At 37.9% G+C, this 24,623-nt stretch overlaps 1 protein-coding gene and 1 pseudogene across 1 annotated transcript in view; both read left to right on the top strand.

The window, feature by feature from the left end:
- Positions 1 to 24,623, top strand: part of LOC120491856 (Fc receptor-like protein 5) — a 64,351-nt gene that overhangs the window by 34,075 nt on the left and 5,653 nt on the right. Inside the window, exons 6-13 of the mRNA XM_089124597.1 lie at positions 16,859 to 17,149; positions 17,620 to 17,877; positions 19,616 to 19,906; positions 20,193 to 20,447; positions 20,791 to 21,066; positions 21,508 to 21,765; positions 21,862 to 22,152; positions 23,564 to 23,818. Coding sequence (XP_088980723.1) covers positions 16,859 to 17,149; positions 17,620 to 17,877; positions 19,616 to 19,906; positions 20,193 to 20,447; positions 20,791 to 21,066; positions 21,508 to 21,765; positions 21,862 to 22,152; positions 23,564 to 23,818 — 2,175 coding nt within the window. The remainder of the gene's footprint in view (positions 1 to 16,858; positions 17,150 to 17,619; positions 17,878 to 19,615; positions 19,907 to 20,192; positions 20,448 to 20,790; positions 21,067 to 21,507; positions 21,766 to 21,861; positions 22,153 to 23,563; positions 23,819 to 24,623) is intronic.
- Positions 1,883 to 2,942, top strand: LOC148970545 (E3 SUMO-protein ligase KIAA1586-like; annotated as a pseudogene).

Here is a 24,623-nt window from a genome sequence, read left to right on the forward strand (position 1 = left end):
AAACAGTCTTTGTGCAGTTTACAGACACTATTCAATAACGCGATTTAAACAAAGCACTTAATAATAAATGATTATACGTCAGCTGAATCCGTGCTCCTCGAAATGAAACTACCAGCACTTCTAAGGTAAATTTTCCTGGATTATTAGATAGTATTATTCCTCACTGCTCAGCAAGACAAGGTAAAAGTAAGGACGAGGTAAGATTTGTATTAAACTGGATGTTTTATCAGCTGATGTGGGCGTTTTCATGGCTTGCCTCAACATTAGCATTTGAATAGCTCTCGGTGAGCGTAGTCACATTACGCTATAATTAGGTGAAAAGAAAAAGACTGAAATCTCTCTCTTTTCATACAGATTACATCAACTGAGAATAGTTGTTTTTTATGTAAATTACTTCATTTAAAAGAACAGATTTCAGCTTCATAAAGAGAAATCTTTCGGTCTCTGTGAAGAGTATTTACTTAGTTACATTTTTTTTTTCGGACGCATTTCGGATTGAACTTCAATGAAAATGATGTACATGTTGAAGCCTGTGTAATTTTTTTTTTTTTTTTAAACATAAGCGGACACAATTAAGTTAAAAAAAACACAAGTATAACTGGTGTTTTTTATGTCATAGATCAAAACGTGAAAATATTTTTAGAGGCTTTGTTCACCACAGACCTTATTTCAGGCAATTTAGCAAAACCCCATTCAAAAACAACCTTGATTGTAAACTATTGCACCTAAGCCGCAGAAGAGCAGCCATCACACTGTTACCTAAAAAAGGGGGATCTTCAGTGTATCGGCGATTGGCACCCTGTTTCACTCTTACGGTCAGAATACAACAATTTGTCTGAAACTTTGGCTATAAGACTTAGTAAAGTTTTGAGCAAATTGATACATTCTGATCAGTCCATTCCCCACAGGTCTACTTTTGATAATATTGCTTTAATTTGCAAACAACAATTAGGCCCTTAGAATCCCTGTACAAACAAGGCCTCAAAATTCTTGACAAAAAGCCACTCAGGCACCATCACTGTGACATACTTCAGAAGTATAATCTACTAACTTTTGAAAATTTTAGATTGTTCTCAAATTTATGCACAGTTTATAAAATTTTAAAAGGTCTGGCCCCCACATGTTTGCGTGAGTTTATCTGTTACCGTGGCTCTGTGAGGACCACTAGACTAGATTCTGTATATAGCTGTACTGTACCCTTTCGCTATTCAGCATTTGGGCAGACAGCCTTTTCTATCAAAGCTGCAATACAATGGAATATAATTCCAGACAATATAAAAACATCTGATTCGTTTGGGCACTTTAAAGATAATATAAAAAAACATTTAAAATTTTCGCAACAATGTATCCACTAATTTATTATTAAGTAAAATTATTTTTCAGTCACATTTACCTTTTTATTATAGGGTTGAGAAGGGGTTGTGGGTGGACATATCGTTGTATGTTGTGATTTTAGTGTGTGAGTGTGTGTGTGAGTGTGTGTGTGTGTGTGTGTGTGTGTGTGTGTGTGTGTGTGTGTGTGTGTGTGTGTGTGTGTGTGTGTGTGTGTGTGTGTGTGTGTGTGCGCGTGCGTGTGTGCGTGTCAGTGAGGTTATTAAGTACATGTTATATGCTCTTGAAGAATGTTGGATGTTTTATGTTTGATATGCCAAATATTCTTGAATAGTATTGATATTTTAATCTGTGTCGTATGTATCTGTATTTATTTGTGCCGGGGGACTGCAGATGTAAATTAGCCTAAGGCTAACTCTGGTGTAATGCATCAAATGTTTACATTTATGTTATTAATTGCACATGGTCCCTTTAAATAAAAATCAATACAAAAAAAAAAAATTAGAGATGTTTTGGATGCTTCTAAACTCCTGGGAATTAACTAACATTAATGGTGGTTTGTTTACTCTGCTCAAAGTTGAGTGGGGAGTTAGGCAGGGATGTACAGTACCATGTCTGGTATGCTGTATTGCCTTGCCACAGAACCTTTACTTCAAAAGTCAACTTAAAAGCCTCAGTAGAGGTAGCCACTACTGAATTTGTATTTCTGGATCTGGTTGAGCAGGAGCGGCAAAGGGCAGGCGATTTAGAAAAAGCTCTACTTGACTGTTTGGAGGCTTCAGTTAAGAGTGGCTTCAAAAGAACTGGGTCCCATTTTTTTCAGATGGAGCCAGTGTCATGTTAGGCAAGAACTCTGGTGTGGCAACCAGGATGACTGCAAGGTACCCTAACCTCTTCACACCATTTGGAACTGTCTGTATCTAATGGTGTGGATGAGGTTCAGGCAGTCAATCACTTTAAAGCGTTCATGGATAAGATCCATAATCTCTACAGTCAGCCCAATTAAATATAATGGGAGCTTCTGGAAGCAGCGCAAGGAGTGGGTTCACAATACATGGCACACATTAGCAGAGTTTTAAGTATGGGTGGCCAGCAGCTTCCGCTCTGTAAAGGCTGTGTGGAGGTTGTATGAAGCACCAAACAGACACTTTGAAAATGCTGCAGGAGACCAAACAAGAAACGGCAAAGAGAGACAAACTTACAGAGGCCTGGCACATCCTATGCAAAGCAAGGAATTCCTGTGTGACCTTGAACTCATCTATGATGCACTGTCTGAACTTGCAAACCTGTCTCAGCAACTCCAGGTGCATTCAATCATGTTCTTGAGAGCAGACAAGCTTCTGAAGCGCACCATCAGAGTGATCAACAACATGGAGAAGCACCTCTCATTTAAGGGTGAAATGCTTCGTGATCTCAGCGTTTTGTATACTGACAATTGGCCATCAACACCTGGCATACGGCATGGTTGTCAGACATTATCCATCAGCGAAATGTGGCAAAGGGTAAAGCTTGGAGATTCTGCCACTGACTGGTCCATTTTCAGTACTAATGTACCTCTTATTAAAAAGGCTAAATCAGAATATTATTTATCAGTCACAAGTGAAAATTGAGAAGTGAGAAATTTTGGAAAGTCATTAAGTCTCTATCTGTGAATAAAAGTAATGAAGCCCTCCCAAAATTTGTCTTAAAAACTCCCTCCCAGTCTACGACAAAGTTGATGTCTTAAATTGCTTTTAGTGAGCATTTTGTATCAGTTGGTTCTCTGCCCAAGTCGACAGGAGTAGTCACTGGCCATGTCCACACTAATACGTTTTCGTTTGAAAACGTATATTTTTCTCTCCGTTTTGGCCTTCCGTCCACACTGAGACGGCGTTTTAAGTCAACAAAAACGTATCGTTTGGAAAACGCTCTCCAAAGTGGATAAATTTGAAAACGCCGTTTTCGCGTTGTGTGGACATTGAAACCGGAGGTATTTCAAAACGATGACGTAAATTTAGTCATGTGATCCATGTAGTACCAATAGATATTCATGTTTATCCGTATTGTGCCTGTTATGTGTTATTCATTTTTAAACTATTGCTAAAATATGTTACTTTCTATGTTACTTAATATGTGCTATTCTTCATAGCACTACAAAGATGACAGATAATGTACTTACATTTGCTGTCCTGCGGCAAAACAGGACAGCAGTTGCGTTTTAGACCAACCATAGGATGATTGAATGCGACCTGGACGCATCAGTGATGGTGAGATATTTTGCTAAATAAAATTATCCTGTTATGTGCGATAACATTATTATCTCAGTGAGCTTTTGTGAAGTTTCACGCATGTGCAGTAAAGTGAATTTAGAAGTTTCTCATCCACACTGAAACGTCGGAAAACGGCTGAAAACGCTAGTGTGGACGGAGAGGGTTTTTTTAAAAAAAAAAAACCCGTTTTCAAATGTATCCGGATAAATGTGGACGTAGCCACTGTCACTCCATGCACATACACCCCAGTGTTTTCTGGAGAGCCTTTAAATTGTGTTTATTTTACTGTGCAGCAGGTGCAAGCGTTAGATCACAGAAAACCTCCTGGATCAGACTTAATAGAGCCTTATTTTTTTTAAACGCGGCTGATTTTGTTGCTGAGCCCCTTACAATTCTTTCTAATTTGTCAATTCAAATCAATGACATACCATCAGTTTGGAAGTCAGCTTTTGTTATTCCTTTGTTTAAAGGAGGTGATCCAGCAATTTTAACTAATTATCGGCTTATATCTAATTTCCCTTGTTCAAGAATCTAGATTTCCTTGTTTCAGACCAAATAAAAGTTTTTATACTCAAATGAACTTCTTTCTAAACTGCAATCAGGCTTCAGAAAAATGCACAGTACCATCACTGCTGTTACAAAAGTAATTAACGACATACTTTTTGCCCTTGATAGAAAGCATCTGTGCATCACTTTTTCTTGATCTGTCGAAGGCTTTTGACACAGTGGACAATGCTGTTTTAAAGCATAGGCAACTTTGTCTGGGATTGGCCGATAGTGCACATTCCTGGTTTGAATTATCTGAGTGACAGGATAAATGTGATGGTTTATGTTCTGCATTAGTGAAGGTCAACAAGGGGGTGCCACAAGGCTCAATATTGGGTTCTCACTTGTTTATTATGTATATAAATGAACTGGGCCAAAATGTGCCTGAGGTTAATATGCATTTCTATGCTGATGACAAGATTATTTATTGTTTTGGTTCGATCAGTTGCATCTTTGCAGAAAGCTTTTGATGTGGTTAAACACACGCTGATGAAGCTCAATGCTGATAAGACCAAACTGATAAGACCAAACTAAAATGCTGTTTAGTAATACTAAGAAGGTTTCTCAAGGTGGTTCATTCTTATAAGTACCTTGGCATTTTGCTTGATAATGCTCTCTTCTAACCTCATATAGATAACCTTTTGAAGAAACTCAAACTTAAGCTGTCTTTTTTTCTTTCTAAATAAATTTTGTTTTTCTTTTAAAGCAAAAAAGCTGCTAATCACTGCAATATTTGTATCTATTTATCTGATTATGGTGACTTGGTATATAGGACCGCCTCAGCACAATGTCTGCATAAGATTGATACTGTTTATCATGCATCTCTGAGATTTATTACAAATTGTAAAAAAAAATACCCATTATTGTGAATTACGTATATTACAGAGTGGGATGGCCATCGTTGTTCAACAGGAGATCAGGGCATTGGCATATTTTTTATCTATAAGGCCATGCTTGGTCTGTTGCCATCCTACATCAGTAGTTTAACCACATGGAGAAGTGTTGGTTCTTAATCATTGCGATCAAATGATCATTTGCTGCTCTTTATTGCATTTGCCTGCACAGAACTGTGAAAAGGGGCTTTTGTTTACTCCGCTCCTTCTGCATGGAATTTTTTCGCAAAAAGACTGGAAATTATCTGAACTTATTTCTTTAAAGCTACACTGTGTGATTTTTACCCCCATCTAGCAGTGTAAACATATATGACCATCCAGTGAACATTAGTTTCTGTTCCTCTCAATTTTGGTTTCGTTTTAACTCCTACGGTGGCCAATGTAGTCCAAGATTAACATGGCTTCCAGTTCAACCTCGTCCATGAGTGTTAAATGAAACGTAAACGCGAAAGGCGAAGCTTGAATTAACGCGTATGTCCCTCGTTGGCTAATGTACTTTTAAGATGAAGGGTCAACATGGCGACCGACATTAGAACCCCTTACCCGTATGTATTTCCAATGGTATATTATACACTCAAGAGAATACTTTATTAACGAAGTAAATATACATTAATGAGCACACATATTTTTGAAAGAACTAAGTGTTTTTAGCTAAGAATAAACTAAAAGAGTTACACAGTGTAGCTTTAAATGCTTTTAAGTCCAGATTGAGAGAACCGGAAATGACCTGTTTTAATTGTAAATGTTTTTAATTATTTGTGTTGTATGTCCTTTATAAATGTAATTGATTGTGTTTTTTGCTGCCTCTTGGCCAGGACTCCCTTGAAAAAGAGGTGTTTAACCTCAATGGGACTTTCCTGGTTAAAGAAAGGTTAAAATTGGTTAGGCAGAAGTGAAACGACTGTGCAGGCGGTTCAATCTTTGTGAAGAACAAGCAGTACACAAGCATACAAGAAATTTCCTTGTGCACCCAGACAGTGCACCTGAAAACCTAAAACCACTCATACGCTTTCAAGTTTAAAGTTGATGGCTTTGATTAGGGCTACGTTCACACTGCAGGGCTTAATGCTCAATTCCGATTTTTTGAAAAAATTCGATTTTTTTGCAAGGCCGTTCACATTTCCAATTAAATGCGACCTTTTGTGATCTCCTGTGTGAACGTGAAATGACCCAGAAGTGACGCGCATGCGCAGAAGAGTAATCAACGGTCAACGACGTCACTTGTTTGCGGAATATTTTTTTTTTCCATATTGTTGCGAGCTTTTGTTTTATTATTATTATTATTGCCACAGCCCATAACACAGACAACAATTATTTTATCGACGGGCAAAGTTTGTACATTAATTTAAGATTTTTCTGATCCTCACCGACCTCGTCATAAAACCCGTTTAATTGATAGTGCGCGTCCTCCGCGCTCCTTGCTTTGTCACCGGCGGCCGCGGTGCGACACTGGTGGCTGGTGTTGCCAGATTGGGTGTTTTTTCGCTACATTTTAAGGCATGTTTACATGTGTTTTAGCTAGGTTTTCGCCTGGAAGGCTCTATAGAAATCAATCTGGCACCCTACTGTACGAAGTTAAACTGACAGAGAGCGCACGTTCACAGACACCAGAACGAACATGTTCACAGTAATGTTCATCAGGCAGTAATACAGTATATGAACGCGTTCATGCACTATCGTTCATTGAACGCGTTCAGGCACAACACTGAGGAAGAGACATGTCTGCAGCGGCCCATAACAGTGCAGAAACGCGTTGGAGTAAGCGTGTATTGGCTAGCTAAAGGTGCGTGCAATGACGTGCGGGTCGGATATATGTGACCTGGCCGTTCAGATTGAAGTCGCATTTCAAAAGATCGGATTCATATCGGATTTAGACCACATACCCAAGTGGCCTGGGTCGCATTTGAAAAGATCGGATCTGTGTCGTTCAGACTGTCATGATAAAATCAGATACAGGTCGCATAGGGGCAAAAAAATCGGAATTAGGTCGTTTCAGCCTGCAGTGTGAACGTAGCCTATGTCATTTTTGCTACAACAGAAAACAAGAGCTATGGATGTGGAAAAGAAGGGCATGTAGTGCTCTGAAAAGGGCAGTTTAGTAAACTCTGCAGATGAGAACGAACCTCAAAAGTCAAAATTTAGACCAAGGAATTAATGTGGAAAAGGATAGGCAATCTGATGAAAGGGCAGAAACAAATGTAGTACATGTGGAGAAAGAGGACAGTGGAAGTAATGGGTGTAAAAAGGGAAACATGAAAGTGTTGAGATAATGGATATTGAGCTTGATGAGGTAGAGAATGAAATCTTTAATGAAGAGGAGAACATTCACTTTCGAGGGAATTCGAGATGCGTCGATGGCGCTTTGGGAACGCCTCCAGCATTGATGCGTATGAAGCATGTCAACTAGTCCAATAGAAAGAATGAGCTTCCTGGGCGGGTGACGTCATGACCAGAAAGAGATAAAGCACATCTGCAAAGTTCAAACCGGCATTAGCTTCTGTTGCCTCAGCAAGTGATCTGTGTCAATCTGTCTGATGTATTTACTGTTGTCTGTTTGATAGATATGTATATATATATATATATATATACACTATATGTCTAAACACTATGGCAAAACAATTCCAAAACAATTTCAACCCTACGTTTCTCCCAACATTATTAGAAGCTATCGCTTCACATGCTTCGCTCTCACGAAAGTGTTCAGGTTCGCGGTTCTCAGGGTGCAGGACCCGCATCTGCAAGGCAGCATTCCTAAGGATCTCAAATGGATCTCTTTACCAGGGTGGAGACGGGTCAGAGGATCTTTTCTCCTCCCTTTCCCAAAGGATCCATTGCCCTCTCTCTGGTATCGGAAGCCAGCGCTGCGGTTACTTCCGCCCAGGGAAAGAGAGAACAAGGCTTCAGTGCTCTACTTCCGAGGAGGTAGATGTGCTGGGCATTGAAAAATGACACAATCATGGGGGAAGAGGATTCGCCATCTCTTTCCCCAGCATATGAGGAGCTGGTGGAAGTGATTACTAAGGCTGTAGATAAATTAAATATTGAATGGCCAGCAGATAAAAGGGGCGTTCGCTTCCTTCCCTCTATTGTTTCACCCCCATCACGGCGCCTTCCATTTTTCCTGATCTGCACAGTGAGCTGTCTAGCTCATGGGAAAAACCTTACTCATCTTGCATCAGCCCCCAAGTTAATGTATATTCATATATTAGGGGGTTGAGAGAGTATGGATATGGGGCAATGCCCCGGATAGAACAGACGCTTGCTAGCTGTGTCTCACGGTTCAGCGTCGATCTTGAAGCCATCGGCTTCTCTTACTAAACCATTAAAGGAATCTATTTCTAACCAGTTCTCGCTCAGGACAACTGGGAGCTGCTAGGGACTTGAAAATGCTGGCTGATCTTGATCAATAGCTTATTTTTTTCCACCTGAGATTGCCACCACTATCTAGTGGGAAAAGCATATACGGCAGTGGTTCAAGCCAGAGCCTGCTTGCATACTGTGGCAGTACTACAAGCATATCAGGCTGACCTGCTGGGGGATATGGGCTGGCAGCCCTTGTGACCACTGAAAGATACCTCTGGCTCAATTTGACAGAGATCAAGGAGAAGGATACCATTTTTTTGTTTTTTTCTTGATGCTCCCATTTCCTTCTGGTCTCTTCTGTAACGCGGTTATTTCGGTCGTCGAGAGTCTCCAGGTGGCCAAATTACAGTCAGAGGCAGTTAAATTATCCCTCCCTCACTATGTCCAAACTCCTGGGGCTGCTGTGTGTAAGCAGCTCCAGCCATCTAGTTTCTCATATACACCACGGCAGCCAAAGCCTTAGAAGCAGAAGCCGGTTCCGAGGGGTTGTTCTTCACTCTGAGAAGGCTGGCTCGAAAGAAATTGCTTGGTCACATTGTTGGGTCGAGACCCCCTGATCACACGTTTCCTTCATGGCACACTGACGCTGAGGCCTGCAACTCGTACTAGCGTGCCTGCCTGGGACCATGCAATAGTTTTAGAAGGCCTGTCTAGGGCTCCATTCGAGTTCTTAGATTCAGTTTCAGTAAAGTGTCTTACTTTTAAGACCAATTTTTGGCTAGCTATTTCGTCCCTCAAAAGAGTCAGAGACCTTCAGGCCTTTTCGGTTTCCCCCACTTGCCTTGAGTTTGCACCAGGGATGGTCAAGTCATTCTTATATCCAAAACAGCCGATATAAGGTGCTGACCATAATTCCAAAGCCTATTGTGCTGCTGACTTTCTGTCCTCCTCCTTTTACCCACTGGACACTTACAGTATGTTCATCGGACTTCTCTGTGGATAAGTTCTGACCAGCTATTTGTTTGTTTTGTATCACACAAGAAAGGTCTTCCTGCTTATAAACAGACGGTTAACAAGTGGATAGTCGAGGCTATTTCACTTGCTTACGAATACTCTGACCAGTCGTGTCCTTTGGCGGTCAGAGCCTTATTATTTGGGTTTCTCTCCAAGGCGTTTGTGAAGCGGCAGGCTGGTTCTCACCGCTCACATTTGTGAGGTTTTACAGCATGGACCTGGATGCTGCCCCAGGGTCCCAGGTGCTTAGTGTTTAGTTGACAACAGGCTGACACTTAGATACTTGAACGTTTGGCGATTTGGGCATTCTCATTCCCAAAGCGTCAACCACGCATCGTGAGTTTCCTCGAAAGGCAATGCCTCAGGTGACGACTGTAACCATAGTTTCCTGAAATAGCGAAGAGTGTAATATGGAAAACATATTTATTCTTGCTGGTGACTTTAATTGTACATGTTATGATATTGACAGAAATCATATTGAACCACATATGGTTTCAAGATGTAAATTGTTACTTTTTTTCGAATTCACTTCAATGCAGCGATGGTGGGATATTGGAACGTTAAAATATAGAGCTCCAGGGGCTGTGTGCAGCTCATGGAGATCCAGGCCAAACTCATACTCTTAAGGAGAAAAAGTTGCACTAGCTGATCAGTTGGACACTAGAGCTCAAGGGGTATTAAGAGTATTTCCCCCCGCCTGATTATTCTTTAGTCTGGAAAAGAAAAATGGCCAAAACAAAAGAAAAGAGTATTAAATGTTCACGGTCTGTGGACGGGACTAGGGACTCTGACATTCGGAAAATGGCTGTTAGCTCCTACAGGGAGCGGTATGCTTGTAAATGTGGAGTGAGTCAGTCAACAAATCGCTTCCTTTGAGATCTTTCACAGATAACTGAGGAGTCGTGTGCTGATCCGGTGCATCTTTCGACAACAGATTAACTTTTTAAAGCACTGTAAAGCATGAAAAATGACAAAGCACCAGGTTTAGATGGGCTGCCTGTGGAATTTTATAAGACATACTAGCACTTCCTGGGAGAAGACTTGATGTTAAGTAGCAGTCTGTCTGAAGGGCGACTGCCAATAAGTTGCAAGAGAGCAGTTTTAACTCCGCTCCCTAAGAAAGGTGACCTCAGAGAGGTTGTCTTTGTTATGCACCAACTACAAAATCCTGTCGAAAACTTTGGCCAACAGACTGAGGGAGGTATTGAGGCAGGTCATCCATACAGACCATCCTCACTGTGTACCCAACAGATCGATAGTTGACAACATATCGTTAATTAGAGATGTTTTGTAAGTCTCTAGACTCTGATCAAAAGGTGGGTCTTATTTCTCTGGACCAAGAAAAGGCTTTTGACTGAATGAAACATCATTTGATTTCCCACCAGAGTTTGTTGCTATGATTAAAGTGCTCTATTGTGACATTGAAAGTATATTGAAAGTCATTGGTGCCTTATCTAGTCCTTTTAAAATTCAAAGAGGTACAAGACAAGGATGTGCCCAATCAGGCATGCTGTATTCAATAGCTTTAGGGTTAAAGTGGGCCGGAACGTGTTCCGGCACCTCAGATAAATTAATAAATAAATAGATTCATTAATATCAACGAATCTCGCTGCTCCCGATGGGGTGACCACATTCACAGCCACACTCTTGATGCAAAAAGTATTGCTATACCACCATACTACATATGTTGTCCCTCGGTGAGTCATTTTTCCCTTTTGCACCTACACAAAATGTTAGGGTTCACCCACCTGCCACTTTAACCACTGTTTGGAACCGATGTTAAATACAATCAGAGTAAAGTTAGATGGTTTTAAATGTGAAAATCGTTTTCCTCCGATTTAACTGACAGCATATGCTGATGACATAACAGTTTTTATTAGTGGGCAGACTTACATTCATGAGCAAGTTAATATTAAAAAAAAAAAATCAGCAAAAGTGATTTGGGCCAAAAGTGCAGCATACTTAGTTGGAGAATGGCTAGGAGGAAAAAAAAAAATGTTTTTGCCAGGTGGAATAAGCTGGTCACAGTGTGGTTGTTCCCATTTGTTTTTGTATCTCAGAGCATATAGGCTGCCTACAGAGATGTGTTTTTTTTGACAGCCTGCTTGTGAGCTAGGGGATCGTTAGGAAAGATTAGATGAATGTGATCATTTTTGTTTGGGCCTGAAATCACTGACAACCTTTAAAACATATAATGTGTGGCTGTGAGTACTGGATGGGCACAGAGATATGTTGATGACAATTTGCTTTTCTCTTTTACCAGAGGTGACTGCATTCTTTATAGGAAATAAGATGCGCATAAAAGATACATTAGATTGGAATACATAAAATCTTAAAAATATAAATGACATTATATGTGCAAAAATGTATTTGGTTGCATCTCACAAAAGAGTGTCACTGGCTTTATTTTGTCACTAAAAGTTATCCTTACATTCAGATTATAATACAATAATATATGATCATATTTATATTTTTAATTATATTAATATATGTATAATAAATAAATGAATAAGATATAAATATTATTTACTGCTTTTTAATATAGTACAAAAATAATATATATATATATAAATGAATAAAATAAAATATATTATTATTATTATTATTATTATTATTATTATTTATTGCAGTAATTATGGTCACATTGCAAAAAAACATAGAACCTAAAAATAACAACTATACATGTTTTTTGTTTTTTTTTCCCACCATGGACATGCAGTTATACTGTTTGTAGTAACTCCTGTTATATATGAGGAACAACATTGTGCAAACTGTGAGAATGCTGCCGCTTCAACTCAAAGAGGCCAGAGTGACTGTTAGTGGTCGTGTGTGCAAAAACTGAAAATGATCTGGCAGAGAGCAGAGAACGGAAATCAATGCATCATGACTGCCGGACACACCTCAAGTTGACACCTCTTGTTTCATTTCCAAGTACTGAAAGGAAAGAGTTTCAAAGAAAAAATAAAAAAGTTTATCAAAATCAAAAGATTATGGTATTTATTATAGATTATTTTGTTATTCATGTACCCTTTAATCTTTAATCAAAGTAACCTCCCCTCCGTTTTGCAACATCATTTCTCAACATCGCTTCTTTTCTCTGATGAGGTGTATACTGGCGTGAGGGCGGGGCAACATGTCACTCACATGAGATCCACCAATAGCAAACCACAACCATCCAAACTATTCCACATAGACAAATCAAGTCCCACCCAACATTTAGTCTTTTTTTTTCTCCATTCACCAATTTTGATATCATTGGAGCTTTAAAACTGCATAGTAAGTAACAGGTTTCCTTGTGATTGAGAGTGTTTCCAATGACATAATAATCTTATTACAATAATCTATATATGATATGCAAAAACGATGTGATCATAAATTACATATACAATATATTGTGCTTTTTTATTCTTATTTTATTTTTATTTTATATAGTGCTGCAGTCAACAAAGAAAAAAAAAATCCTATTGTTTGTGAAATTCTGTCAAATTTTATTTAAAGGTCCCAGGTTTGCACCGGATGCTGTTGCCATTTGTCTGTTTCTGATAAACCAGCCGGATGACAGATTTAGAAACAGAGGCATGAAGGGTTTCTAATATATGACTTGTGGTCTTATCTGCTAGTTCAGTTAAAAAAGCTTTAACTGGAAAACTCTGCAGCACAGACAATGGCAGCAATGATAATTATTATTATTTGTATTAAAATGTATTTATTTGAATATATTGACAACAGATCACTAACCTCTATTAAATATGTACTAAGTGCTAATTACTGGAAGAACTGGCTGTACATGTTGGTTGACATTTCCTAACTATAAGGCCACAGCTATCAAAATAACTTTAACAATGCGTCATTGGTTGTAGGTGGGTTGGGGGGGGTTATTGTCACACCTTTAGTATGGTGGAGGAAGTTGTAATCTTCTGATTGCTCAGTTTGAATTTCTCATTTTGGGTTTCAGTCACATGGTCAAGGAAAGGATAAAAGATAATAAATGTAAATGTAATGGATGTAAATAGATGTAAATGTTGCTCTTTCTCTTCTTTTCCTCTCGGTCACTTTTCTGGGGCACTCTTTGCCTCCTCTCTCTCTCTCTCTCTCTCTCTCTCTCTCTCTCTCTCTCTCTCTCTCTCTCTCTATGCCTTAGATAACATTTTATATATAGCATATATAGCATATAGCATTGCTGGGTACGATTAATGGTTAAGTTTTTATTATCTCATATGTCTATTGTGTTACTATTTTAAAGGAGTAGTTCACTTTTACTCACCCCCATGCCATCCAAGATATCCACGTCTTTCTTTCTTCAGTCGAAAAGAAATTAAGGTTTTTGATGAAAACATTCCAGGATTTTTCTCCATATAATGCACTTTACTGGTAGCCAAACAGTTTAAGGTCCAATAGACAGTTTCAGTGCAAACTGTTCAAAGGGCTTTAAACGATTCCAGACGATGAATAAGGGTCTTATCAAGCGAAACGATGGCTCATTTAAAAAAAAAAAAATAACAAAGTTAAAGTTTTATAAGCTCAAATGGTCGCCTTGCTCTGTTCAAACTTGTTATCAAAATGAACGAATCTTTTTTCGTGCCATTTGGTTCATTCAACAAATCAAATGAACGAATTGACTCGTGAAAAGATTTGTCCATTTTGATGAACAAGTTCGAACAGGAGAGTCACGAACGCACATCACAGAACAGAGCAAGGCAACCATTTGAGCTTATAAAACTTAAACTTTGTTTTTTTTTTTTTTTTTAATGAGCGATCGTTTGGCTTGATAAGACCCTTATTCATCGTCTGGAATCGTTTAAAGCCCTTTTAACAGTTTGCAGTTTGCATTGAAAGTGTATTTTGGACCTTGAACCGTTTGGTTCCCACTGAAGTCCATTATATGGAGAAAAATCCTGGAATGTTTTCATCAAAAACCTTAATTTATTTTCGACTGAAGAAAGAAAGACATGGACATCTTGGATGACATGGTGGTGAGTAAATTATCAGCAAAAGTTTTTTTTTTTTAAAGTGAACTACTCCTTTAAGTGTATTTTTAAAATATCGTCATCAAGCCCTTTCAATTACAGTTGGTGTACTAATTAGTTTCGGTTTGGTATTAACATTAATGTGCTACCAATTGCAATACAATATTGTCACACTATTGCAACGCTCACCAACATATTTTGCTATTGTAACTGCACGTATTTCCATCATTGCTATAAGTAAGGTGGGTGTTAATAGACAAGAAGTTTTTATTTTTAAACCATCTTGCTGATAATGTTTCTTCAGTCATTCTGCAGACCTGAAACCCATATAGGAAAACCACCCTTATACATATTATTGCCGAGCTGTTTTTTGAGAAAATGCTTTGGGTTTGTTGCAGCCCCACCTCAATAAATTTTGTTAAAGACTGCATACAGGATGTTGGTTCACCACATGCCAGATCAGGAGGCTTGGCTGAATGTGAAGTTAACTTTTAAAACTTTTAACTTTTAAAACCCACCTTTAACTATTTAAAAATGTCCAATATAACAACTTCTGTCAGATATAATAACTGTCTATATTTATTTGTTGTTTAAAACTTAAGAAATATGCTGCAGAAGACATTGTATTTGTGCTGCAAATGTGCTGAAAGTGCACAGTACACTTCAGTCCATCTTTGTTTTAAGTATCATATTCTTTAAATGTTCCTCAAGTCATTCCTCTCTATCTGTTGTTGATGTGTACACATTTTAGAAAGGTACTCTTTAGGTTCCTCTTTTTCAAACTAAAGGTATTTCATTGCTATAAATGTTTGTTGTGATATTTGTGTGATACTATTTGAATGCATGTCAAAATTCAGCAGAGCTATGGAGGAAAAAAGGAAGTTCAGATAACACTAGATTCATCAATATTTTTTGAACAATACTGCAATTAACCACACCCACAATACTTAAAACAGAAACCAGAACAATAACAGAACTTCAGAACTGGTAAGTATTCATAATTAAAAAAATATATATATATTATAATATTAAATTGTCCACAGGTGCATTCTAGAGGTTAAATATGCTATATACAACGTTTTTCATGATTGCACACAATCATATATCTCGTTATTGTTATATACTGCAGGCTCACTGCCTCTCAGATAACACACAACGCTTGGATAAGCACACACTCGCAAGGTTCACTTAACATTGTTTTCTTACAAGTAAAAAAAAAGGAAATAGGTTATTCAAAATATCATACATTTAGTCAGCTTTAAAGGTGAAATGGAAGTAGACAAGACGTCATGATTTCCTGTCAGGTTTCCACCAAAAGTGGTTATAACAGGAAGCTTTTCTTGTTGCAAAGACTCACGCAAGGTCTGTGTTCACTGAGGCTTACTTTGACTGCTGCAAATGGAAATATTGAAAAAAATACTTTTGACAGGTAAGGTACCTTTATATTCGAAACCAATAAAACTAGGAAATCACTATACTGTAACCTAGCATTTCTCTGAATCTATTTTAAATTATAGTGGCAGTCTGTGTGCAAGTAACGTCTCAACAGAGCACTGGTAAGATACTATAAGTTGTTTCTGGTTTGTCATATGAATTTTTAAGGAATATTTTATTTAACTGCTTTATTTTTAAGTTAAACAACTGTATCAAAAAGTGTTGGTATTCAGCTACTCTAACCTAAGGATTATTCATTCATTAGAGCCTACGATTCAGATTCCAAAGCCCACCATTTCTCTGAACCCAACTCACAATGTGCTGTACAGCACAGAGACGGTCACTCTGCACTGTAAGGTCCCTAAAGGAGCATCTGAGTTACAATACGACTGGTATAAGGACTCTGTTAAACTCGAAACTGACCATCAGTCCAGCATCAATGGGACAAATGGTGGAATTTATAGATGCAAGGCAAAAACTGGATCTTCTGAGTCTGAAGAAAGTGAAGGGTACACCGTAACTCTAGAAGGTAAATAATATAAAGCCTATTGTATTTTGGTTACACAAATTTTCAATGAAAGTGCTACTACAAGTAACTATACGTAACTTTGCAACTGCATGTCAACTAGTCATTAGAGTTTACTAGACTGTAGACTGTTTGTAGTAGACTGTTTGGTTAATGTTGTTTTAGAGTTTGGGTTTTAGAATAAGTTTGGTTTTGATCTCTTCCTTTAGATCTGCCTGAAGCACAAGTCAAGTCAGACCGGACAGAAGCGTTTCCTGGTGAAAAAGTGTCTTTGCAGTGTGTGATTCCTAAATCCGAAAACTGGATGTATATGTGGTACCAAGGCTCCGAAAAAATAGACCCCACTGATGAAACAATCATAAAAGACAACATTCTCACTCTCTCAGTGAAGTCCAGTCATAGAGGGCAGTATGCGTGTCAAGCTGAACTGAAGGACAGGACGGTGAAAACAGCAAAAAGCAAAACACATTTTTTTTTAACAGTTCATGGTAAGTTTTGTCACATAAACATCTGTTGTCAGTTTTGCTAAAAGCAGCATGTCCTGACAAAAAAATGTCCAGTTCTCTTACATTATTGTGGTGTTTATCTGTGCAGAGCCGCCTCAACCAAAACTGTCAATAGGTTCTCAATGGAAAACATTTTACGCAAATGAAAAAGTGACTCTGGAGTGTTCAATTGATGGAGACTCAAATGAATGGGACTATGAATGGTTTAAAGATGGAACTCCGCTTTCAGCTATCAAGGAGATTTCCTTTTCCGGAAACACACTCTCAATCAGCTCAGCAAGAGCGAGTCAATCAGGACAGTATTCCTGCAGAGGAAAACATCGTGAGAGAACGCCAGTGACTACAAGACAAGCAGAAGCTTTGAAACTTCAAATTGATGGTAAAACTACTTATGATATTCTTTGATTAATAGATATGAACGAAATTGGTGTACAGTGGTTCATGTGAATATTTGCAGTTTGCTGTCTACTCTTGAGAGTGGCCGGACAATATTAGCAGTATGAGTCAATTCATTTAGTCTTGAATTATAAATAATAGCAAGCATATGAAACCCAACGCATTTATAGACCATTTCACAAGATGTAAACAACACTGGTCCAGCAGCACTTCCTGTTTCAGTTTTTTAACACTACTTAAAAGCTGGGATAAAATACAACCAACAGAATATATAAAACTTAATCAAAAAGTGAAACAAACAGTTTTAAGATGTTTTCTTTACATGTGAAATAAAGAAAACAGTTACAAACTGAAACAGGAAGTGTTTCTGGACTAGTGTTGTTTACATCTTGCAAAATGGTCTATAGTTTGAAGAGAGTTCATCATTACTAATTCTACCCCTGTGATTCTTAGATGACACACCAAAACCAGACATCAGAAAAGATCAGTGGTTTGAGCCCTCCTACACTGGAGAGAAAATCCAGCTTGGTTGTAACATGCCTGGTGATGGTTGGAAGTATGACTGGTATAAAGGCAAAACAGACCTTCTGATCACAGGTTCAACCTTCACCAACAACTCAGTATCTCCCTCTAACACTGGTGACTATCACTGCACAGCAAAGAGAGGAGACTTCTCAGTGGATAGTGAGACTCTACAACTGCGAGTTGAAGGTGAGTCCTCAATGTAACTCTTTATAGTCAATTCTATTGTGGAATATTCTTCCCATTGTACATTCGTTGAGTTTGCAATGCCTTAGTAAAGTTCCCAGAAAATGAATGAAATGATGAAAAGTAGACCCGCACTCACCCCCATGTCATCCAAGATGTCAATGTCTTTCTTTCTTCAGTCGAAAAGAAATTAAGGTTTTTGACGAAAACATTCCAGGATTTTCTCCATATAATGCACTTTACTGATAACCAAATGGTTCAAGGTCCAAAAGACAGTTTCAGTGCAGCTTCAAAGGGCTTTAAACGACACCAGACGATGAATAAGAGTCTTATCAAGCGAATCGATCGCTCATTTAAAAAAAATGAATAACAAAGTTTTATAAGCTCAAATGGTCACTTCAGATTAGTGGAGAGATCCTTCCTCAAGTGGAGGAGTTTAAGTATCTTGGGGTTTTGTTCACGAGTGAGGGAAGGATGGAACGGGAGATTGACAGACGGATCGGTGCAGCTTCAGCAGTAATGCGGTCGATGTACCGGTCTGTTGTGGTAAAGAAGGAGCTCAGCCGTAAGGCAAAGCTCTCGATTTACCGGCCAATCTACGTTCTTAATCTCACCTATGGTCATGAGCTTTGGGTCATGACCGAAAGGACAAGATCCCGGATACAGGCGGCCGAAATGAGCTTTCTCCGCAGGGTGGCTGGGCGATCCCTTAGAGATAGGGTGAGAAGCTCAGTCACTCCGGAGGAGCTCAGAGTAGAGCCGCTGCTCCTTCACATCGAGAGGGGTCAGCTGAGGTGGCTTGGACATCTGTTCCGGATGCTTCCTGGACTTCTTCCCGGGGCCGTGTTTCGGGCACGTCCCACTGGGAGGAGACCCTGGGGAAGACTTAGGACACGCTGGAGGGACTATGTCTACCGGCTGGCCTGGGAACGCCTCGGTGTCTCCCCGGAAGAGCTGGAGGATGTGTCTAGGGAGAGGAAAGTCTGGGCATCTCTGCTTAGACTGCTGCCCCCGTGACCCAGCCCTGGATAAGCGGAAGATGATGGATGGATGGAAGCTCAAATCGTCGCCTTGTTCTGTGATGCACGTTCGTGACTCTCCTGTTCGAACTCATTCATCAAAATGAACAAATCTTTTTCCGAGTCAATTCGTTCATTTTGTTCGTTGAATGAACCAAATGACAAGAAAAAAAAATATTTGTTCATTTTGATGAACGAGTTCGAACAGGAGAGTCACGAACGTGCATCACAGCACAGAGCAAGGCGAGCATTTGAGCTTATAAAACTTAAACTTTGTTGTTATTTTTATTTTTTTAATGAGCAATCGTTTTGCTAGATAAGACCCTTATTCATTGTCTGGTGTCGTTTAAAGCCCTTTGAACAGTTTGTACTGAAACTGTATTTTGGACCTTGAACCGTTTGGTTATCAGTAAAGTGCATTATATGGAGAAAATCCTGGAATGTTTTCGTCAAAAACCTTAATTTCTTTTCGACTGAAGAAAGAAAGACATGGGCATCTTGGATGACATGGGGGTGAGTTTTAAAAGTGAGCAACTCCTTTAAAAAAGTATTTCAGACTAATTGAATTTAAGGAACTGTTAAGCTAAATACATAATGCTAGCATTACACTGTGTGAACACATTCAGGTTACAGTTTGGTTATGCAACAATAGAATATTTAAAAAAAATAATAAAAATAAAATACCCAGTTCTCTTACATTATTGTGTTGTTTATCTCTGCAGAGCCGCCCCAACCAAAACTGTCAATAGCTTCTCAATGGAAAACATTTTACCCAAATGAAAAAGTGACTCTGAAGTGTTCAATTGATGGAGACTCAAATAAATGGGACTATGAATGGTTTAAAGATGGAACTCCGCTTTCAGCAAACACAGACTTTTCCTTTTCTGTGAACACACTCTCAATCAGCTCAGCAAATTCGAGTCATTCAGGACAGTATTCCTGCAGAGGAAAACATCGTGAGAGAACGCCAGTGACTACAAAACAAGCAGACGCTTTGAAACTTCAAATTTATGGTATAACTACTTATGATATTCTTTGATTAATAGATATTAATGAAATTGGCACGCACCCAAAAGAGCTCAATGGTGAAGCTGTTTATCTTATGCTGATTTTCATTTGCATTGGCCTGTAATTGTGTACAGTGGTTCATGTGAATATTTGAGAGTGGCCAGACAATATTAGCAGTATGAGTCAATTCGTTTAGTCTTGAATTATAAATAATAGCAAGCATATGCAACCCAAAGCATTTATAGTTTGAAGAGAGTTCATCATTACTAATTCTACCCCTGTGATTCTTAGATGACACACCAAAACCAGGCATCAGAAAAGATCAGTGGTTTGAGCCCTTCTACACTGGGGAGAAAATCCAGCTTGGTTGTAACATGTCTGGTGATGGATGGAAGTATGACTGGTATAAAGGCTCAAAACACTTGATCACATATCCAATTTTTACTATCAACTCATCATCTCCCTCTGACACTGGTGTCTATCACTGCACAGCAAAGAGAGGAGACTTCCCAGTGAATAGTGAGACTCTACAAGTGCGAGTTGAAGGTGAGTCAATAATGCACCTGTTTATAGTCATTTCTATTGTGGAATATTCCTCCCATTGTACATTCATTGAGTTTGCAATGCCTCAGTAAAGTTCCCAGGAAATGTACGGACTGATTAAATGTAGACCCTCTTTAGATGGAAGCGTCTGTCAATGTTCAAATTTAAATGAAATGACATGGAGTCAAGAGAGTTAAAGTATTGTAGCCTAATTGATTTCATAAAAAAAAAAGAAACGGTTAAGCTATACCAAAATTAACTTTGTCGCTCATTAGACTTAGTGCTAGCATTAGGATCTGTATGAACACATTCACCTTACACAGTTTGGTTTGTTTTTGTCTCTTAGATCTACCTGAAGCACAAGTCAAGTCAGACTGGACAGAAGCGTTTCCTGGTGAAAAAGTGTCTTTGCAGTGTGTAATTCCTAAATCCGAAAACTGGATGTATATGTGGTACCAAGGCTCCGAAAAAATAGACCCCACTGATGAAACAATCATAAAAGACAACACTCTCACTCTCTCAGTGAAGTCCAGTCATGAAGGGCAGTATGCGTGTCAAGCTGAACTGAAGGACAGGACAGTGAAAACAGCAAAAAGCAAAACACATTTGTTAACAGTTCATGGTAAGTTTTCGCACATAAACATCTGTTGTCAGTTTAGCTAAAAGCAGCATGTCCTGACTAAGTTATATTTATAATTGTATTATATACTTAGTTAAGTTGTGAAATACAGCCATTTTACTTATTTATGGTTTCAGAACACAGCTCTTTAGTTTTTCATAATTCATAGTATCAGGCTTATGTTATAATGTATATCTTGTGTGTCTTGCAATTATTTTCTATTGACTTTTGGTGCTGGTTTATTGCCAGCCTCAATTTAGGAAAATTTCCAAGGGGCTTCAATTAAAATTATAAAAATGCATAAATCTACATTTATTTTTTGTCTCTAAATTATTTTATAGTTATAAAGGATAATTATAAAATATAATATACATTGTATTCTATGTATAAAAACAATTATGCATTATTTTATAAATATAAATATTTTTTTAAATAATTCTAAAGGATCAAAGCCAACTGTCCTTTTGAAGCAAGATCCATCATACCAAGAAATCTACACCGGGGAACGAGTCGAACTCACTTGTAGTATAAAACAGAAGACATCAAAATGGGAATATAAGTGGCAAAAAGATTCAGTGCAAGTGATCAATCATGACTCTTACACTATCCGTAATGCTACACTTGATCATCATGGGGAATACACTTGCAACATAACAAGGAGAGAGATGACATTTGTAAATTCCACAAAACTGAATATAAGAGGTAAGATTGAAATGTTTTATACATCAAAGCATAATACAATATGTCAAAAAAAAAATGTCCAGTTCTCTTACATTATTGTGGTGTTTATCTGTGCAGAGCCGCCTAAACCAAAACTGTCAATAGGTTCTCAATGGAAAAAATTTTATCCAAATGAAAAAGTGACTCTGAAGTGTTCAATTGATGGAGACTCAAATGAATGGGCCTATGAATGGTTTAAAGATGGAACTCCGCTTTCAGCTATCAAGGACATTTCCTTTTCCGGAAACACACTCTCAATCAGCTCAGCAAAAGCGAGTCAATCAGGACAGTATTCCTGCAGAGGAAAACATCTGAAGAGAACGCCAGTGACTACAAAACAAGCAGACGCTTTGAAACTTCAAATTCATGGCAAGTAAAATTGCTTCAGAAAAAAAAAAAAAAAAAAAAAAAAACATTCTATAACCGATATATGTTGAAAACAGTTTACATTTTAGGATGTTTAAGATTTGGATTGGCCTGTATCAATGTACAGTGGTTCATATCAGAATTTGCTGTTTCCTGTCTACTTATGACATAGTTTCAGAGGTCAGACACTCAATGATCAGAATTTGCTGTTTCCTGTCTACTCATGATAAATAGTTTCAGAGGTCAGACACTAGTGGCAATGTCCAAATTTGAAAATAGCATCTCAATGAAAAAAAAAAAAAAAATCGAGATTGTATAGGCTACTTGAAGAGAAAAACCTGGAAATGAAAATACAAAAAGTCATAAATTAACAAAGGAATTCAGATAGTCAGGTGCCTTAAAGGGGTCAATGAGGATTTTGTTAGGCTTTCTATTCACTCAAACAATAATGTAAGTCTATGGATTACAGAGCTTTACACAAACTAACACACTTAAAGTAATGCATGTGTCAGTTATACACGAACGAAACAAAGAAATACTGTGCTTTGTGCAATAGTTCTAATCAACCAAATGTTTAAAATACATGACTAGGTTTATATATTTATCATTGAATCTTCCTTATTCAAAAGCCATATTCAAACTCTGTTTACTCATGCCATTATTTTGCCATTGCCATGCCATATTTTTATACAATTTATAGAGTTAACAAATTTATGCTGATTCTAAACAGATAGTTCACCCAAACATGAAAATTATGTCATTAATTAATTACTCACCCTCATGTCATTCTAAACCCATAAGACTTTAATTTTGGTTCATTATGTCAAGGTAGTAAAGCCATCATTAAAAAAATCCATGTGACTCCAGTTTTTTAAAGCATGCAAGTGTTTTGTTTGCAAAAAACGTCAACATAATTTACCACTTTAATCACAAAATATTAATCTCCAGCATGTGTTCGCGCAAGAGCCTACATTATCATGAGTCAACACTTGTTCCGCTTCATAAAATTGAGGTTAAATTGAATTACATGGATTACTTTAATGTCTTTACTGTATGTCTTCACTAAGTTGCTGGACCTTGAATGTGGTAGTTGCATAGCTGTCAATGGAGGGACAAAACATAAAATCAAAATATATCTTAATTTGTGTTCTGAAGTCTTACAGGTTTGGAATGACATGAGGGTGAGTAAACAATGACAGATTTTTCATTTCTGTATAAACTATGCCTTTATGTACTATAAACAAATAAACTTCTTTACTCTTGAACCGTTGTACTTTAGAGGGGAACGTGAATTTCAGTTGGAAATTCAGTTCATGTTCTCAGATCACCTAGAATAACAAACACACTCAAAGCAGTTATCGATTGCAAGTGGTCCATTATTTCTGTTCTTTTTTGTATCCTCTGTTGCTCCTAGATAACACACCAAAACCAGACATTAGAAAAGATGAGTGGTTTGATTCCTTCTACACTGGGGAGAAAATCCAGCTTGGTTGTAACATGTCTGGTGATGGTTGGCAGTATGACTGGTATAAAGGCTCAAAACATTGGTCCAGAGATCCAACCTTCACTATCAACGTATTATCTCTCTCTGACACTGGTGACTATCACTGCACAGCAAAGAGAGGAGACTTCCCAGTGAACAGTGAGTCGTTTCAAGTACAAGTTGAAGGTAAGTTAGTTAGTTCGACGTCAAGCTGATAAAAGTAGCCTATTATTGTAACGTTGCAGTGGGAGTTTACATGAGTTTCCAGCATGCTGTGTGATGCTTTCTCTGATGTGTTAAAAGTCTCAGTGTGGCCGTGTACCATGAGTGCTCAGCTCACTCTTGTGTTCGAGCAAGCGCAAGAGCACGAGCGCTCTTGTAAAAAATGGTTGCAATCTGAAATATCACAGATAGAGGCCGCTAAAAATAAATATAGCACCTTTAATGTAAAATGTAAAAAAAAAATATTGGTAACACTTTACAATACGGGTGCACTAATATACATTAATTCATACTTAACTAATGTACAGATAATCATGAGTTAATATATGACTCATGAAGAACTAAACCATTAATTAATGATTACTGCATCAGCAACTAATAAAGAGTCTATATGGTTAATAGATTAAGTAATACACATATTGCTATTAATTCAGTGTGTCATTGTGTATTAATTTCTGAATAACATATTTTATTAAGTAATAGTGTAAATTAATGTGTTAATTACCACAATTAGTCAAAGCTATGCACTTCAACTTCCAGTTGTCTGCTTTAAGTAATCATTAGCTAATGATTTGTAATGGTATCATTATGTTATGACTTTACTTGTTGGGGCACATCATTATTAACTAGTCATTTGGCAATGGTAGTAATTTGCACATGAATTTGCACTAACAATTAAGTAATTAATCATGTATTAATGCATATTAGTGTACCTGTCATATTATCTAGAAGTTGAAATACAAGGCTTTGGCTCATTCTGGTAATTAAC

The sequence above is a fragment of the Pimephales promelas genome, chromosome 20 (assembly GCF_988280905.1).
Source record: "Pimephales promelas chromosome 20, fPimPro1.hap1.1, whole genome shotgun sequence".
In the NCBI taxonomy this organism is placed as follows: domain Eukaryota; kingdom Metazoa; phylum Chordata; class Actinopteri; order Cypriniformes; family Leuciscidae; genus Pimephales; species Pimephales promelas.